This window comes from Buteo buteo, chromosome 5, assembly GCF_964188355.1.
Source record: "Buteo buteo chromosome 5, bButBut1.hap1.1, whole genome shotgun sequence".
NCBI classification, from domain to species: Eukaryota; Metazoa; Chordata; class Aves; order Accipitriformes; family Accipitridae; genus Buteo; species Buteo buteo.
In genome coordinates this window covers 3,232,780-3,249,731 of record NC_134175.1, presented here as the reverse complement: position 1 = coordinate 3,249,731, position 16,952 = coordinate 3,232,780, and the positions used below count along the sequence as shown (strand labels likewise).

Here is a 16,952-nt window from a genome sequence, read left to right as displayed (position 1 = left end):
TCCCGTTGCTAAGGAAGAACGCCGCCCGCCCTACTTTGACCCTCTCCGCGCTCCGTCCCCAGCTCTCCCCGCCCACTCCCCCTACTCCACAGCCAATCCGACTCCACTCCCCTTCCCCAGCCCGCCGCGTCATTCCGTCCATCAAAAAAACACTCACCCCGCGCCCGCTTCCCGGAGGCGGTGACGCGCTACGAGCGACGGCGCCCCGGCCCAATGAGAAAACGCCGCCGCCGCCGCCGCGCAGGCGCAGGGGGAGCGGCGCGTCCTCCGCCCGCGCGCGTGCTGCCGCCGCCGCCGCCGCCGTCATGTCTTGGCTCTTCGGGCTGAACCGCGGCCCGGCCCCGGCGGGCGGAGGGGATGCGGCACCGGGTACGGCCGGTCTCTCCCTTCCACCGGCCCCGGGAGGAGGTACCGGTACGGTGACGGGAGGTGGAACCGGAGACCGTCAACCGCCCAAGGACAAATGGAGCAACTTCGACCCCACGGGCCTGGAGCGGGCGGCCAAGGCGGCGAGGGAGCTGGACGCGTCCCGTGCGTGAGGGGCCGGGGTCGGGGTCTGGGCCTGGGGTTGGGTTGGGGTCGCCCCACAGCTCCCGCTGGCCACAGTTAGTCGGTATCTGCCGTTCTGGGGGGGGGCGCCTTTTCGGAGCGTGTTTGCCCGCCGGCGCGGGCAACCTCGGGCTCTTGTAGTGCTCGCCCGGGGCCGCTGCTGCTTCTTGGGGGGGGCCCGGCGGCCTGTAGGGCCCCGAAGTCGGCCCTCCGGGTCGCTGGCTTTCTCTGAGCATCGCCTGCGGGGCTTCTGAAGGGGGAGGAAGGAACTTTCTTCAGGTTCCACCTTCAGGAGGTGAAGGAAAGCACCTTCTCAGCAGGGTAAACCCGTTGCCTTCAGATCACGGGTGGGCTGAGAAGGTTTCCGACCGTCTGTCGGCAGGGAGGCTTGAATGTACAGCTTCAGAGCAGTGCGCTAGACCGTCTCGGCTAGCGCCAGCTTGGATTGAATAGACCGAGTGTTTTCTTACTGGAGAAAAGACCTTTGTACTGTTGATAACCTGTTCCCACTGTCAATTTCAGGCCATGCAAAAGATGCTCTTAGTCTTGCCCAGATGCAGGAGCAGACCTTGCAGCTGGAACAGCAAACAAAGCTTAAGGTATGTTGGATCTCATCACCTGTTGTACAGATAGCCCGCCTCAGGCAACTGCCAGGTTTCTGGGGGGGGGTATGAGTTGAAGTCTCATTTTCTAGCAATCTGCAGAGAGTGCTAAATTTTTCTTGTTGCTGTTCAGCTTTGGCATAAATAGTTATTTGCCTTTTTTTTAAAAAAAAGTCTGGAAGGTGAAGTGAAAGCTGATTTGGCTTATTCTCAGACATATTTTATGGCTTTGTTTACAAATTGCATGTCCTGAGTGGTTTTGTAACTCCTAGAATATCACCACCATTTTTAGGGAATGACAAGGGTTTTCTGCAGGGAACTGTAAAGTAGTTGGATGGAGGACAGGCTTCTGTTTCTTTTATAAAGGAATTTGGGGATTGTTTGTGTTGGTTGCTTTGGTTTTTTTTATAAATAAATTCTATACGATCCTGAAATGGCTGATTATGAGATTTCTTACAATCATATTTTATGATCATATTTTAGCTTTCTTGTGTCATTGGTCAGCTTTGCAGGGCACCACTCTGATTACAGATGGATTTCTTGGCATATAATTGTCACTAGTGTTTTTCTATAGGATGATGTATTGAGCTTATTTGTGATGATTATCTCTTTTTCTTAATAGGAGTATGAGGCTGCCATAGAACAACTGAAGAATGAGCAGATACGGGTACAAGCAGAAGAGAGACGAAAAACACTCAGTGAAGAAACGAAACAGCATCAAGCAGTAAGGGAATGAGGGGGAAGCCAAGTGATGGGAGGTCTTTTTTTTGTCCGCCTTTATGGAAAAGGCAACAATGCATTAATTGCCCCCTTTGGGGGACGGGGGAAAGGGGAGCCCGTTTTCTACCCTGGCTTTGTAATTGTGAACTTGATTTGTAGTTATATGCAGTTTCGTCATCTTGAACTTTTGTTACCAAATTCTTGAATGTCTGAAGGAACTGGTAGTAGCAGTTACCCTTATTGTGTGCTCTTTGAAATTTTCCTAAAGAAACTTTCAGGGAAGTACATTTGAACATGCTGAGATACACCTGCTTGTGTCTAGCAGCTGATGGTGTTAAAAGGTTGAAGACTACTGGCTTATCAAGTATATTTGTTAGCCTGGATAATGAAGTGTCTCTGAAGTTATTTGGATTTCAGTCTTAAGTAGCCTACAATCCTATTTCTTCCAAGTTTGATCTTTTAGACAGGAAAAAATACCTCAAGAGGAGAAGTGATGCAAATCTGAGAGTTACCAGAGGCTGTGTTGTAAGCAATGTTGGTGCTTTCTGGTGTGTTTTAGTGTGAGTTACTGAAGTGACAATAATACTGAAATCAGGGAAGTGTAAGCTAGATTTTAAGCTAATAGCTCACATATGGTGACTTTTTACTTTGAGAGCACAGGAAATTAGGTGATTGATTAATTGATTATCTAGCTTGGGAAGATAGCTAAACCTGCCTATTTGGCACATGTTGCTTTTTATCCCATCAGAGTTTGGACTTTGAACGGGGCTGGCTCAGGAAGCAGGCTTCACAGTCGTTTGTTCTGTTCATGAGTTAGCTCTTGAACTCTTGCAGTTCACAGGGCATCATTTGAAGTCAGAGCAAACTTGATCATGATTTACTTCTGAAGTGCCATGCTTTGCAGTTGTTGAGGAGTCAACTTGCAAGCTGTTCTGCTGTCTGTGTGTTTGGAATAGAGAATAATATCATCCCTTGTACAGAGTCCTCCTTGCTGATGGACATGGGCCCTCAGACCACTTTCAGTTGAGTGTAGGTGACGTGGGTTTATTTGCCAGTTGCAGTCGAAAATCAATGAGAGAAATTAATGAGGAACAAGAAAATCAATCAGAAACAGAGCTCATCTGACAGGCAGCATATCTTGACAGTTCTATTGCTTTCAATCACCAGTCTAGGTAATGTGTTTTAGAACATGAAAAACATGTTTTTCCCAGTAGACGAAGTCTCCTTTTCTGGCCAAGGCACATTTTTTGTTTGTTTTTGTACCTGTGATACCTTAAAATGAAGTCAGACTATATAGATTTCTCAGCATAGAGGAGTTTTGGTGCTGGCTGAGGATGTTTTGCACCAAACTTTGCCCTGTTCATATTCAAACCCGGGTTTATGTTTTGGGGTTTTTGGAGGGGGGCGGGGGGGTTCCCTCCGGCATGTTCCAAACCTAATTGCCCTCAGAACTAGGTTCCCTCTTAAATGCCTAATATTTATATTCTGAATACTCTTTTTTTTTTTTTTTAATCTTGAAGCGAGCCCAATACCAGGACAAATTGGCAAGGCAGCGCTATGATGAACAGATGCGACAGCAGGTATGATGGCTTCCTTCTCTAACCCAGCTGGGAACTGTATAGTAGCTTGCTTAAGTCAAAGTGGTGATCTGGAACTGTGCCCTATTGTGCTGGCCAGATGGCTGATGCTAGGCACAGTTGCTTTCATCTGTACTATTTCCTTGGCATCAGCAGCGCTGGCCAGGCAAATCAAAGGTCAGGAATTAGGACAAAGTGGCTAGGAGCATGGGCTTAAGAGTATGAATCTGGGAGATGCGGAGAGGGAGAATGCACTTCAACTTGAGCACTAGCTTCTTGAAAACATTTGTAGTACTTAAGTTTACACAAATACCTACTTGTCCGAGTTCTTACAACTTGAACACATCTTCTGCTGTCATCTCTGCCTGTAGCAACTGGCTAATGAAGAGAATCTGAGGAAGCAGGAGGAATCTGTGCAGAAGCAGGAAGCCATGAGGCGTGGTAAGCTGGTAACTTTTCTTTTGCTAGTGACAGAGTGGGTTGGCGGGCGTGTGAGTTCTCTGTACTGATCTTTCACTCCTTGTCCGTATTGGTTGATGCTCCATTAGGGTCATGTGTTAATGTCGTGTTGGCAAGTAATGGGTAAATCCCAGTAGTACTAGAACTACCCATTGCTTCCAAGATTAGTTTTAGAAGTGACTGTACTCCTAAACGTCTGCCCTGTGGTACTTGGATTTCCCAATGAACTGTCAGCATCTCCTGATATAGCAAGTGAAATTCTGATTTTGTACTGGGACAATCTAAAATAGAACCAGTTTTGAGGAGGGAAGAGAAACAAAATAGCTCTTGGGAGGAACGGCCTAATCCGTGTCACCTAGTCTCCACTGTTTCCTGTAGAAAATAAACGCTGAGTAATGAAGTTTTAGTCTGAAACTTGCGTTGTTTCTTTTCATTGTTGTGGAATTGCCAGAATCACTGGGTTTGCAGAACTCCAGTGGGACTCCACTAGGGCACAGGTCTTAGAAATGTAAGGCAATTTGTGTATGACCAAACGGGGCTGGAAGGCAGATTTGCTCTGTACACAGTGGTGGACTGCTGTGTTGTCCGCTCCTTGCTGCCATCTGGTGTACTCTCAGTGTTTGTCCGTATCTTTGAGGGAAGTATTGTAGCAACCATGTAACAACGCTCAGTGGTGAAACCTTGTAGGAGAGGGGGATTCTTGTATCCACCTACTCAGAGGCACCAAGATAGGAATGTCGAGGTAACCTGTCGAGCATTCAGGTATTGAGATGTGTACCAGGTATTGAGTAGCTAGGTGGTCCAGTCAGGACTTCTTGCAGTGATGCTGAAGATAGAGGGTGCTGTCTGTGAAGTCCTCATCTCCTGGGTTGTTCTTAGGTTTCTCATTCGTTCTCCATTCACATCAATCTTAATGTGTCTTCTGCAATTCTGTGTGTCTGAAGCAACAGAGCTTCAAAAATCCCCTTTGGGACAGCACTGTACAGGCAACTCTGTTTTCCTTCTCTTCCTTACAAGCAGTGTATGTTACACTGTGTAGTTACTTGCCCAGGGTTGTCCTTTGTTGTCCTGTAGCAGGTTACCCTTTCTCTCTGAAATTATGTTAATGAGCAGCAGCAGGGCCTACCAGTGTGGTTTTTCACTCTCTGTTGCTTTATCCTTTGTCTAGTTCACCTCTGACTAAAGTTTGCCCTGAGCAATTTTTCTGGTAATGAACTTCCAGAAATGAAGCGTGATTATTGTCTTGCAGTGTGCCATCTGGAGAAGGCCACCTATTTGGTGTGTGATCCCTCTGAGCACAGAGGGAAAATTCCTTGTCTTGTCTTCTGTGATATTGTACTGGTTGGCTGCCTTTTGGGGGAGGGTGGGAGGGAATTAAGATCTTGAAGTCTGCTGCTATGGGACTACACACAGCTGTTGCGAAGCCAGGATGAAGCAATGCATCTCTTTCACCTGCCTGATACCTAGGATTAAGACAGCCCAAAAGATTGTCCTCTTTTTTCCTTTTTATTTTTTAAGCTACTGTAGAGCGAGAGATGGAGCTGCGGCATAAGAATGAAATGTTGCGTGTTGAGGCAGAGGCAAGAGCCCGTGCCAAGGCTGAGCGGGAGAACGCAGACATCATTCGGGAGCAGATCCGTTTAAAAGCTGCTGAACATCGCCAAACAGTGTTGGAGTCCCTGAAGTACGTGCGAGCCAGGAGAAGGGCATAGGTTTCCTCACTGCTTTTGCATATTTCTCCCATCATGTAGGAAACCTTGCTGTTTATTCCTCTAAGCTCGGAGGAATATCAAAAGTTAGTTTGTATACTCTTGTACTCTGAACAATAGGAATTATATTAGAGAACCCTGTCTTTCACTTGTCTTGCTACATTGTCATCTGAACGTGAACCAAAGAGACTATTTATAGAGTTGTGAATTTTATACAGTTTTTCTAACAAATTACTTCAAGCCTTATTTGCTAAGATTGAGACTCAATTACTCTGAGAACTCTGAGAGTCCCTTCTGTTTCTGAATAAATGCCATAAAGGTATAAAGTGGTCTATCTCCAAAGGGGTGGGCGTTTAGGTTTGTGATTTTTTAGTTTTAGGTCCTTTGAGATTTTGAATAAAAAAAGCTTTAGAATTAAATACCTTTTGTTACAGTTCAGCACCAATAACGTATTAAAGACAGACATTGATATCATCTTAATGCCAAATGCTCTTCTGGATTTAATTCCAGATCAGGTATAGACATCAGATGATTATAAATATATTTGCCATGCTTGTTCATGTTTCAGTTCTCAGGGGAGCCCTCAGTTAGCTTTGACTGGTTCTGAAGAAGATCGTTATAAAGTTGTCTTGTAAATTGCTTCGATTCAGTCTTTGAAATCCCTTTCTCTTCTGCTTGCCTTGCTGCTTGCTTACCATAGGACAGCTGGGATGCTCTTTGGGGAAGGATTCCGTGCTTTTGTAACAGACTGGGATAAAGTTACGGCCACGGTAAGATTGTAACATGTATTGATAACTTCCAGAAAAGTCTGTCTGTAAATATGTGTTAAACTCTTTGATATGTTTATAAACTGTAAACCACTGCAGGAGTTTGCTGATCACTTAGTGCTATCTGCAGTCCTCATTTAAGGAGATGCTGTGCTTCAGATTTTTATTCAGATTAATTCTTGTCTTCTCTGTATAGATAATTTGTTTCTCATTGGTCACAAAAGTTCTGGCTTTGATTGATGAACAGCATATGATTGTCTTGTCTTTGGAGGCACCATCACCTTTACAAACACATTTCCTGAAAGTTTGCCAGCTATTACAAGTAATAGATGCAGAATCTGTGAAAAAAGTAGATAAGTCTTTTTCACAGGTTGGTTGGGATTTTTTTTCCACAGATTGTTCTAGAATTTGCTGTCTCTATGTATGTAGGGGAGTAAGGGGTTTACCTAACAGCCAATTAGAGATAATCACAGATTTTTTTTCTTCGAGATCTTGAAAGCAAATTTTGTGTTTGACTGGGCTCTGAGCTGACAAGTTTTCATTCAGGTTTTTAATGATTGATGTTCATTGTACTTTCATGATGCACTAACATCTATAAATGTTCATAGGGGAACAGAGCATTATGAAATGTTTAATGCTGCTGTTACAAGACGACTTTGCCAGCGGTGGTTTTGGGGAACAGGGATCTAATCCCCATTTCCTCCCACCCCGATGTCTTTTGTATGTTTGCAGTTAAACTACAAACTGAAAATGTTTTTTGGTTTTTTTTTAGGAATATTAGGGAAGCTGTATTGGAGATGTGTAATAGTCGATCTGGTGGGCACAAAAAGGGTTTGTTCCCTCTAAACCAGTGGTCTCAAATTTTTTTATTACGTACCCCTTACAGTAAAAAACTTCTGAGAATACTCCCCCAGAAAACAGTAAGAGATGCATCATGAAAGTTTGTTTTGTTTTTAAATTATTATATAAATTATAATATGATTTTAAGGCCACAGAAAGAAATTCTTCAGCATTCCCCTTTTGCGTGCATTCTGTCTCTGAGTGCAATTTCTTCCCACCAAATTAGCTGCCAAGAACTTGCCTGCTACTCTCATCCCAGGTGGATAGCAGACTGTCAGCTCTTTGTGATCAGGACGCTTGAGGGTACCATTTTCATCTATAAAGAGCACTGCTAGTCTCTGGAACTTCAAGACCTTGCAGGACATGATCTAAAACTCACTTTGCTGCTTATCTCACAACTTTATATCTAATTTTGATGTAGCCTAGAGAGCACTTGGAGAACTGTTAGGTGTGCAAAATAAGTTGATTAAAAGCTGAACTAAGATCTTTTCACAGGACAAAAGAGCATGGTAGTGGCTTCTTATGGACATAAAGTTGTTTCTCAGTGTACTACTTAAAACTTTACAGTGAAAATATATTTTTAGTAGTATGGCTTGTTAAAATGGACATTTTGCTTTAAGTCAGTCACCACCATCTGCTCCACCCTCCAGTTTTATACACACAGGCTGATATAAAAGACACTTTGCCTGAGTGCGCTGGGGAGAACAAGACATGCGTTTAGTGGATCCTTTTGTAATCTGTAGGCTGTACCTGGAATGCCTGCACTATTCAGAGCCTTTTGCAGATTAGTGCTTGGTGCTTTTAGCTGCATATTCTCTTGACCCAGATACTGGTTTCCTGCATTATGGTCATTTTTGCCTCTGACAAGCTCTTGTCTTGTGAATTTGGGACATCTGGCTTAAAAAAAAAAAGTAAGTATATTTTTGGAAAGGAGGTAACACAGCTGGAACGCATATTTTCTGTTGCTTTGAAAAGTGACTATAAGGTAAGAATTAGCCAGTTATTTTAGGGTTCCTCTAAATTAGCCCTGGATGGATTTTCAGCTCTTCCTGCCTACTGTAAGGGCTGCCTTTTTTCTGCCTCTACCCATCCAAGCAGAAGCCTCAAAGGTTCTGCTCAAAGATTTTTGAGTTTGTTGGTTTTTTTAGTGGAATTCACTTTGCTTATCAGTCAGAGATTCATTTCTTTACTAGATACTTCATGATAAACAGATAGGCACTGTAATCAGACCGATTTGTGGAGTTGGCATAGTAGTTGGGTTCTTCTGTGAATGTGAGAGTCGAGTAATTTTCCTGTTTGGATACATAGCTGTCAGTCTTAAAGCTGTATTTCTCTGTATCTTGTATCATGAACTCAGTGAAGTCCAAAAGTCTGAAATACTTCTCTCTGCCTGGATGGATCTGATGTATCAACCTGTAACTTTGCTCAGTACTGGATATTGCTAAAGCAGATGGTATAAGAGTGCTTGAGATCATTTGTCATGGTACCTTGTTTTTAGAGGGAGGCTGCTAAAAAGGAGGAGTCTCTTTTGTGTTCTAAAGTCCCTGTAAACTGAGATAAATCAGGTGTGGAAGTAATCTTACTCTTTTCATCTTGGAACTCACAATTCTGAACTGTTCATGTTTCCATCCAAAGCAAAGGTGATGTCACATGTTCAAGCAGAGTGAAACTGAACATATGGTGTCTCATGGTTTATTTAACAATGCCATCCTTGTTGTCCTTGAGGCTTTTGACCTTGGTCTGTACTTGTAGTAAAAGTCTGCTTACTTTAAAAGCAATGCTGCAGCTTGCTCTTTTGTCTATCTGGGCTTGCTCTGGTAGGAATTGTTGGCATCTAGCTGTAAGCTGACCACGACTGATTACTTGCACTCTGAACTGTGTGGAACAGTTGGCCTCTTCCCAAACACCTCTCAGTTTAAAAGTAATGCCCCTTGTTCCCTTGCATTTTCAGGTGAATAGGACTTTTGGTAAATCAACTGACTCGCTTGCATATGTACAGACAGAAGGAACTGGAGGCTTATGTTTGTGCACATTAAGTGAAGTTTTAAAAAATTTATCAGTGCTATCAGTCTCTGAGTATTAAGGAAACAATCCTATACATGCTAAAGATTTCTGTAAAGTCTTGCTTTCAAATCCTGTCCTGAAATTTTATTCTTAGCAACCTCCTGGAGTGTCTTTAATATTGTCAGCACAGCTCCTTGTCTATTCTGACAGCTAGCTATGGTGGAAGAAGCTGCCTGTGGGGCTCTTGGTTTAATATGAGCCAACGTAGTGCTGAACCAAGCCACAACCATAAACCGCAGAGAAGCCTGGATTCTGCTTCACCGGCAAATTGATAGGAATGTCTCATGTTCTGGGGTTTGTGAAATAACAGTCTCTGATGCAGTGATGGTAATTCCCGTGGTGGTTTTGGCTTTGAAGCTCCTCTTGAGTACCTATTTTCCTGTTGTGTTGGGTCTGGCATGACTGTTCACCTTTAGCAGGTGTACTCTGGCTAGTCCTTTTTGCTCCCTACTCTGTACTGCCTTGGTGGCAGCCACAGTTCAGATGTTTGTCTTAGCATCTTTAATTTGGCATACATTTTCTTCTATGGTGAGGGTTAGCATGTCAGACAGCACCTGGTTGATGCAGGCTTATTCTTAACTGCTTGCACAGAATACCTGAAAAAAACCCCAAACCATGCCACTTTCCCAATGTGCTTTTGTTCAAAACACTGGAAGCTAAAGCTTCAGCATTATGGGAGATGCTGTTTTCTCATAGGAGGCTTATAACTCCGGTTTGTAGCAACGCCTGATGGCTATTTGTCTTAATGCATACTCAGTTAAAAGTTTGAAAAGCCACACACATTTTGAGCAGGGAGTATGTACTTCTGGATATATGACTATATGCATTACTTGTGCTTCCACTGCCTTTCACACTGTGAGATGCAAGAGCACTAAATGCCCTATGAATAGGGAATGTAAGACCTTGACTGAACAGTGATAAAACATCTTACCAAAAGTAAACCCCTATTGGTCAGCATTTGTCCTGAATCTTAATTCCCCACCACAGGGCATGCTACACACAATAGCGTTGCCTTGCCAAGTGTTTTTCCTAATCCTTCTGCCTTTTCTTTGCAGGTGGCAGGCCTAACGCTGCTGGCAGTGGGTGTTTACTCTGCCAAGAATGCCACTGCAGTAGCAGGGCGATACATAGAAGCACGTTTGGGCAAACCTTCCCTGGTGAGAGAAACCTCGCGCATTACTGTGCTGGAGGCACTGAAGCATCCTATCAAGGTAAAGTTTAGCTTTGGTTTTGTGTTGCACTCAGCCATGGGGATGCAAAACTCCTTTTGCAGCTCTTTGTCAGGCAGGGAGCTGTCAATGGCTCTGTGAATAAAAGTACTATTGGAGACAGCATAGGTGGGCTGAGATCATTGTCATTTCATATGACCTTTTTGTCTAGGTGAGTTGTCAAAACTGTGGTTGGTATCTACATGTCAGTAATTGAATTTGTCCTCTCCAGGTTGGTAAGCGTCTTACCAGCAAGGCTCAGGATGCCCTTGAAGGAGTTGTTCTCAGTGTGAGTACTCTATTTTGCTGTCTTGGTCTGTGAAGGATGACTTTGGAATCTAAATGAGAACGGCTGTTTCCTTAGCTCACTTCAAAAGCTGTAATTCCAGTAATTCTGGAGACATAGCACCCTCAGGGCACTGAGACTGTAAATAAGCTCCTGTGTTCAGTGTGACACGTGTTAAGCACTCTGTTAACCTTTTTTTCTCTGTGCAAAGCAGCTGGAAGTCTTAGTTCAGTTCTTGCCCTGCTACAGTTTTTCTCTGTAGTCAGCTTGTTAATATACAGACTTCCACTTGTCTCATCTAATCTGTTAAGGATTACTGAACCTAGATCTGCTTGTAAGCCAAAAAGCCAAAGAAGCATAAGTATTTGCCCAACTTGTGAATGGTTCTTAACTTGCTAATTAGGGCTGCTTCTGTATATTTGCTTCTGAATTTGATTCCTGGATATGAGGCAAATTTAAGTGCTTCTTGAAGCTGCTGAGAGAAAATGCTCCTGCAGGAAACAGCTTTCTCCCAGTATCTCTACAAATGCAGTAATAAGTATGAACATGAATGTTTATGACTTACATGAAAGAATTAGTACTGCAAAGAGTTGCTTATGTTTTGACATATCCCTCCCATGGCATCCAGTAGGAAGTGAATACTTAGGTGTTATCAATTCTTACAGTAGTTACTGCACTGCTGCTTTTTCTTATAAAAGAATTGTAGCCAAGCGGACAGAACTTTAAATTGAGTAAATCCTGACATAGAGGGAGAAATGACCCTGGTCTGAAGTAAGAAGCAGCTGAAGTTAAGGCTTAAAAGCTTGAGACTGTAGGAGTGCTGCCTACTTCTTGCTGGTACTGATCTGTGAAGCTGATAGATGCAGGTCTGTTGGTACTTTCTGTTCCTTAAGTTTAACCCTTTTTTTGCAGCCACAGTTAGAAGCACGTGTGAGAGACATTGCCATAGCAACAAGAAATACGAAAAAGAACAAAAGCCTATACAGGAATATTCTTATGTATGGTCCTCCTGGCACTGGAAAGACGCTCTTTGCCAAGGTAAGACCCTGCCAAGATTCTGACAACCTGCATGTTGCGGGGTGCTCTGAAAACTTCAGGTCCAAGCACCCTCCCTAGTCTGAAATCTGTTGCTGTAGTATTGCATAAACATTGTGTTCTTGTGTCTCTGTTGGGAAGGGAGGAAAGGGCATCCAGCCTGCTTCAGCTTTAAATTAGTACAATCACTTGAGTTCTACTGCTAAGTGTAGGCAGAAGAGCCCTTCCATCTGGAAAAGGCACTTGGCAACTGTGACTTGTGAAATCGCAACACCAGCCTGTTGTCCCATTTCCACCTCTGTTAATTTTATGCACTTGTCTAAATAGGGTCTTTCCTGCTGTCACTTACTAATCCCAGAGCAGAGAAGAGATGGGTATGGCTTCACTGAGCATGTGCACTACCAGGATGGTTTTTTGCATGGATTTGAGTAAGGAATTGATTTTTTAGTTGCTCTTCAGTGCTTGTCGGCTAGATCTGAGGTTTCATATACTTGTTTAACAGTGGCAGATTTGACGTGCTGATGCGAGTTGAATTTTTTTTTCTTCTATCAGTACATTAAACCCATATCCCAATAGTGTTTTGCTGCCTGCTCTGACAGTATGCCACCTAGTTCGGATTTCTAAAGCCAGTAGAGAGGGATGGATCTAGGAAATGGCAACAGCAGCATAAGGAGAAGGGAGAAGTGTAAGACCTGAGAGAAGTGATTGGCAGTGGACAAAGAAGTTTATTAAACAGTCCAGAAGTTCTCTTAACACTTTAACCCAATAGCATAGAAACTCCCAAGGGGATGGTCGTGGTAGCTGTAAAAGATTGGAGCAGGTCAGGAGGAAGATGGATGTAAGGGTGAGAACTGTATGCTCTAGAGAGGAGAGAATACTGAGCTGGGAAGCTGACTGTTTTCTGAGCTGTGACTTTTGTACTTGGTTTAACGGCAGTGATGATACAGATTGCTATTATTGCTGTTCCAAAAAGGTAACATGTCATAGTGTGGTGGTCTTCTCTGACTCCTGGAGGTCAAAGACATATATGTGTCTGTGGTGGTAAGTAGTAATGCTGTATGACAGGATTCTTGAGACAGATGTAAACACACTTGGATGCAACTGTTAAAGCTTCCAGCTTTGGGCTGATAAAAAACACTAAACATTAGTAGCAGGAACTGGGTGGTTTTAATGGGCAGAGCAAAGCTTTTTTTCAGCCTCCTGCTGCATAGCAGGTAACTGGTTGGATTCAGCTAAGCATGTTTTGTGGGGCCGTTGCTGATCTGCTTGGGCTGACTTGTTCAATTTAACCTTCAGATGACTTTTCTTCACTCGGCAGAGCTGGATAGCCAGGTCTGGGTCAGCTAATAGTATGTTAACTCAGCCTGCTGTCTGTTACCATGGCAGAGCTCAATTGGTAGCTGCTTTGTGAACTGCTTTCTGAAATGGAGGAGAGAGAGAGAGATCTTCCTATTTATTGGCTTCAAATCCTAGCGAAGTCTGTTCTTACAGATACAGGCATTTGTGGGCTAATTTGCCACTGAGATGTTGCAGTGAGATGGAGTGCAGGTTTAAGCTGGGACCTTAATTACAATGTTACCTGGCTCTTAGTAGACCTGTTTGGGCTGAAGTAGAGGGAGGCATTGCCAAGGCTATAGTTCTGCCCTGCAGTGACATGACAGCCTAAGCAAACTTTGGTCAGCGCAAGCCATAGGCTCTTCTGATGCACTTGGCTAATGTTGGCTACATCCTGTCAAACTTGCTTTATGGATAGACTTGCATTTTCTGTCCTAGCAAAAAATCAAAGAGGATTTTTTTTTTTTTTTTTTTTTTACCTGCAGGCTTAAGGAAGGTATTTCCAGCATGCCTCAGGAGCTTCATCAAAACCTTTCACTTCGTAGTCACCATACCAATGAGTCTGGCTTTAAAAGACAAGCAGGCTTTTAAAACACAAAGGGAAAATTCTGTTATTTTGTCCAAATACTCATCAGGTTCACTGACCATTTAATTCCAGGCTTTTAACTCTTTTTTTTTTTTTTTTTTTAAAGGAATAAAATTTTCAGAGAGTTGTATTAGTTAAGCATCTAAGAGAGAGTAGAATCCTGTTATAAACTAGACCATGAAGAAAGCAGTGGAAGAAATAAACAATATAGAAGTTAAAGATGAAGGTCTAAGCAGTCTGAGCATTAAAATTTTGTGCACTGCCACAAGACTAAACTTCCATCTTTCATTCCCATTCAGAGCAATGGTGAAAGCTGCCCCTAAGTGACTAAAGAAGTATTCTCTTCTCTAAGAGCATACTTTCCCTCTGCAAATAAGCGTGCTGATAGGACTAAACTACTTTTATTTCCCTCCTCCTCTTCCGTGGTCTTGCAGTGAAAGAGAGTGCTTAACTTACTGTTTTTGTTTCCTTCCAGAAATTAGCTGTGCACTCGGGCATGGATTATGCCATCATGACAGGTGGCGATGTTGCCCCCATGGGGCGGGAAGGAGTTACTGCCATGCATAAGCTCTTTGACTGGGCAAACACCAGTAGGAGAGGGTAAGTAGAGGTTCCTCTGAATACTGAATTCGGTTTCTTGCTCAGAGAAACTCACTGCAACGATGTAGTTCAGACCCCTGATCTCTGTTTGTTATTGAATGATACTCTTGCACAGATGAGGTAATACTGACCAGGCATAACATCTCCTAAAGTTTTCCTAGAATGGATGAATTCTTGCTGCTTAGTAATATTTAAAAGGCTGAAAGTTTTTGCTCTTCTGCTCCCTCAAACCCTTCTTGTTTACTTCAGATTTTCCAGATCAGTCATTGCTTGACTCTCTGCTGATCTCACCAGGCAGGTGGAGAGATATTGCCTGCTTGAAGGCTGGGACACCTTTCTTCCAGAGTGATTAGCTTTCTGACGGTAGTTAGGGGACATAGCACAAATGGAGGTGCAACCAGGTGTTTACAGTCTCTGGATATTATGTTCCCTGTTGCGACTGCTCAGATTTTAGGCTCTGATATTGGATCCAGCTTCTTGTTTACTTTTGAGTCTCAAGCAGAAGTAGCAAATTACAAGAAATAAAAGAGGATAAGGGGGAGACGGATGCTAAAGGCATTGACATTAGATAGGTGTAAAAGTCACAAGCTGCTGTGCTTTTTCAGTCACCTTTAAAAGCAAACTTTTATCTGCAGAAAAGCATTCATGTTGAGGCTAAATCTTGGCTCGCTGATTTTGTAAGAGTAGTTAATTTGTTCATACTAGTGTAAATGGATTTTTGCAGTCCAGAGGTAGCTAAGAATTTGCTTGTCCAGCCAGGATATTAAAATTCAATAGACTACTTGCAGTGGGTGTCAGTTTGGGTTTTTGTGCTGTTTTGATCGCAGGTCTTCTGTAAATGTGGCTAACTGGTGATTTATGTGTTCTCTGATTGCTTTAGATGGGCATTATTTTCCAGTGTCTGTTTTAATCCTTGCTGCATTCATCATCTAAATGTTTCTATTTCCCCTTTAAAAAAACCCCAAAATATGCAGAGTAGATGTCCTAAGGATTTAAACTCTTTAAGCTTCTCCTACCCTGAGGAGTTAGAGAAGGAAAGGTGCAATAATTAAAGTGAGCTTAGAAAAAAGAAGTTGGAAGAGATATGAAGATACTCAACTGGATGAAGACTGCTGGATGCTTTCACTAGAGTTCTCTTTCACAACACTGCCTGGGTCTGAATTTATTCTCTGTCCTGATAAAAACTTCTGTGCATTTGAACTTCATAAGCTTCAGATAGCCATCTTATGAATGTCGTGATCAAAGATTACACGTATCCATATACATCAATATTCTAACCTCTAGTAACATTGAAGTATTTAAGCAGATTTTATTCTGGGTATCCAACAATGTTAGCTGTTAGTTCTGTGTTGCCTTTATTAGCTGAAAGCCGTTGTGATAGAAGACACTTCTCTGCAGAGACTGTAGCTGAGAATATTTTCAGAAAAGCTGGAGCTGAGTAAAAGATGTTAATAGGCCTTGAAATCCCTTGAAAGAAAGCTGGTTTTGAAGCTAGGCGAGAAGGTAATACAAGCTGTGACAGCTTTATGAGCAACTTGGTTCTGTTATTGATAAACATCTTTATACGCTTTGTCTCTTGGGAAGAGCACTACCCTTGGGTTATAAATGAATTTATTTTTGTGAATTATTCATTGACTTTATTAATTCACTTCTCCACAAGTAGTAAAACCATTGTGTTATTGCTAGTGCAGTTTGGAAAGGAGAAACCCCCCAAAATAACAAAGCAAATTGCAGGGGAGGACTCTGGTTTGAGGTTTTCAGAATGATGCAAGGAAGAAAAATGGCAGGAAATGCCGTTGTCACCAAGATTTCTTGTATGCTTGTGTACCTGTCTTGTACCCGTGCGCACATTTCTCTAAATAGGAGGGAATGGTAAAATAAGCACTCTCACAAACACTTGGGGAGCCAGTCTAAATTTCAAAGATCTACTCCAACTTGGCAGTAACATACCAGTAATGCTAGATACGAGCCCGTTGCCAAACCATGCCTATGAAAACTCCCATCTATATTTAAAAATCTGGAGGAAGTTAAGGTCCTGTGCCCTAGAATTGCTTCTGTTCAGTCTGTTTCTGCACAGCAGGAAACAAAACTCCAGAGGCCTGGAGACAGATTTATGGCCTAAGGTGTTTTAAGCTAATACCTCTTACTTAACTGTTGGGATGGGCCAAGTGCTTGCAATGGAAAAGTTGCTGTAGCTCAGCTGAGAAATGTTGCCTTAAGAAATGAATCTGCTTGTGTAATCCTTGGGGTTTACAGCTAGTCACAGTTATGGGTGCCTGATAGTGGGACAGGAGAATCCTTGAGCCATTTGAGCCTCACTTACCTGTCTCCTATTACTGTGTAGTGCTTTCCTTTTACAGCCTCTTGCTATTTGTGGATGAAGCGGATGCATTTCTACGGAAGAGGGCAACAGTAAGTAATTTCTCTATGTCCATTGCCTGTGCATGCTGCAGAGTTAGTCAACCGACAGCCGCCTTGTTTAACTTGATTAACTAGCTTTCAACAGGCAAAAGAGTAAAACTGGCAAGTGCCTTACTACTCGCCTAATTCAGTGATGGAGAGACAAGAAATTAGCATCTTGCAACTGAATAGAATGAGCATCTCAAGACTGACTT

The 16,952-nt window shown here is 42.9% G+C and overlaps 1 protein-coding gene across 1 annotated transcript in view; it reads left to right on the top strand.

Annotated features, from left to right (window-relative positions):
* The first annotated feature begins 257 nt into the window (after window positions 1-257).
* Window positions 258-16,952, top strand: part of ATAD3A (ATPase family AAA domain containing 3A) — a 30,243-nt gene continuing 13,548 nt past the window's right edge. The window contains exons 1-12 of the mRNA XM_075027214.1: window positions 258-531; window positions 1,072-1,148; window positions 1,774-1,875; window positions 3,392-3,451; window positions 3,820-3,889; window positions 5,426-5,591; window positions 6,317-6,386; window positions 10,343-10,498; window positions 10,728-10,784; window positions 11,694-11,819; window positions 14,213-14,337; window positions 16,698-16,749. Of these exons, the coding sequence (XP_074883315.1) occupies window positions 306-531; window positions 1,072-1,148; window positions 1,774-1,875; window positions 3,392-3,451; window positions 3,820-3,889; window positions 5,426-5,591; window positions 6,317-6,386; window positions 10,343-10,498; window positions 10,728-10,784; window positions 11,694-11,819; window positions 14,213-14,337; window positions 16,698-16,749 (1,287 nt within the window). The 5' untranslated portion in view covers window positions 258-305. The remainder of the gene's footprint in view (window positions 532-1,071; window positions 1,149-1,773; window positions 1,876-3,391; window positions 3,452-3,819; window positions 3,890-5,425; window positions 5,592-6,316; window positions 6,387-10,342; window positions 10,499-10,727; window positions 10,785-11,693; window positions 11,820-14,212; window positions 14,338-16,697; window positions 16,750-16,952) is intronic.